Source organism: Orycteropus afer, unplaced genomic scaffold, assembly GCF_000298275.1.
Source record: "Orycteropus afer afer isolate SDZICR_OR568_19922 unplaced genomic scaffold, OryAfe1.0 scaffold00082, whole genome shotgun sequence".
Classification (NCBI taxonomy): domain Eukaryota; kingdom Metazoa; phylum Chordata; class Mammalia; order Tubulidentata; family Orycteropodidae; genus Orycteropus; species Orycteropus afer.
The window spans coordinates 11,151,116-11,152,208 of record NW_006921669.1 but is presented as its reverse complement, the minus strand read 5'-3'; the positions used below and the strand labels follow the sequence as shown (position 1 = coordinate 11,152,208).

The 1,093-nt window shown below is 57.4% G+C and overlaps 1 protein-coding gene across 1 annotated transcript in view; it reads left to right on the top strand.

Annotated features, from left to right (window-relative positions):
* The window catches only part of HSPA12A (heat shock protein family A (Hsp70) member 12A), a 76,242-nt gene that overhangs the window by 62,059 nt on the left and 13,090 nt on the right, over window positions 1-1,093 (top strand). Inside the window, exon 9 of the mRNA XM_007941620.2 lies at window positions 54-225. Within this exon, the coding sequence (XP_007939811.1) occupies window positions 54-225 (172 nt within the window). The remainder of the gene's footprint in view (window positions 1-53; window positions 226-1,093) is intronic.

Below are 1,093 nucleotides of genomic sequence, written 5' to 3'. Positions count from 1 at the left end.
AGGAGGCCTGCCCCAGGGAGTCCCGGGCCCCAACCTCGGCTTCTGTCTTCCAGGCGGGCCTGGCCTCCCCCGAGAACTCGGAGCAGCTCATCATCGCCCTGGAGCCAGAGGCGGCCTCCATCTACTGCCGGAAGCTGCGGCTGCACCAGATGACCGAGCTGAGCAGCAAGGCCGCGGTCAACGGGTACAGCGCCAGCGACACAGTGGGAGCTGGGTTTGCACAGGGTACCTCGCGCTCTCTCTCTCCCCTCCCCTCCCTCCCGCCTCTGGTGGCCTGTCCCCCTTTGATTACTGTAAAGGCTTCTCAGTACTGGGGTGAAGACCCAGGACCGGGAGGAGGTTGGCTCTAAGCACCTCTGTGCCAGCCCCGACCTGGCCCTCCCAAGGACCCCTGCAAACTAAGCTGTGCTCATCAGGGTTCAGCATCCACCCAAGTGCCTTGGGGTGGGAGGCTTCTCTCCAGGAACCCGAGGGCCGCCTGAGAGCAGTTCCAGGGCTTGCTTTATTCTCCTAGGCTCTTAACCTTGTCTATTAACTGACTCTCGATCTAATCCCACTTGCCTGTTACAAGTTGCTCCATTAAGACTGTTGACTTATGGCTCACTCACTCATTGGGGCTGTTCGTTTCACGTGCGCTGAGCTCATTGTATGTCTTAGGCGTCAAGCTGCCAAGAGTTTAAAATACAGATGGAAAAAATATGAAGGAGTTGAGCTGACTTGTGGGCGATTCGTGTCTTTCACAGTCCCTGTTAGCTACGCCAGAGTGGGACTGTTGTCCACAGTTGTACTCTGACGTACGTGGTGTCATCTTAAGTTGGAATCAACTGAATGGTGACTGGCATTAACTGTGCCCCTTGCCAGCAGTTTCAGCCCCCAGAACTGCTGTCTCAGGGGTCTAGTGTGCTGTGGGTCTGTCCATTTGGCAGATATGCTGGGTCAAGGTCATGGCTGCAACGTGAGATGGGAGCTGATAGGCAGCATCACGGGGACAGCTCTGAGCTATGGTCATTCCCAGATGAGGGCCTTGAAGACAGAAACCCACCCTGCACCCGTGGCTACCCCTAACCTGGCCTGGAGGGCCCCAGGCCCAGGA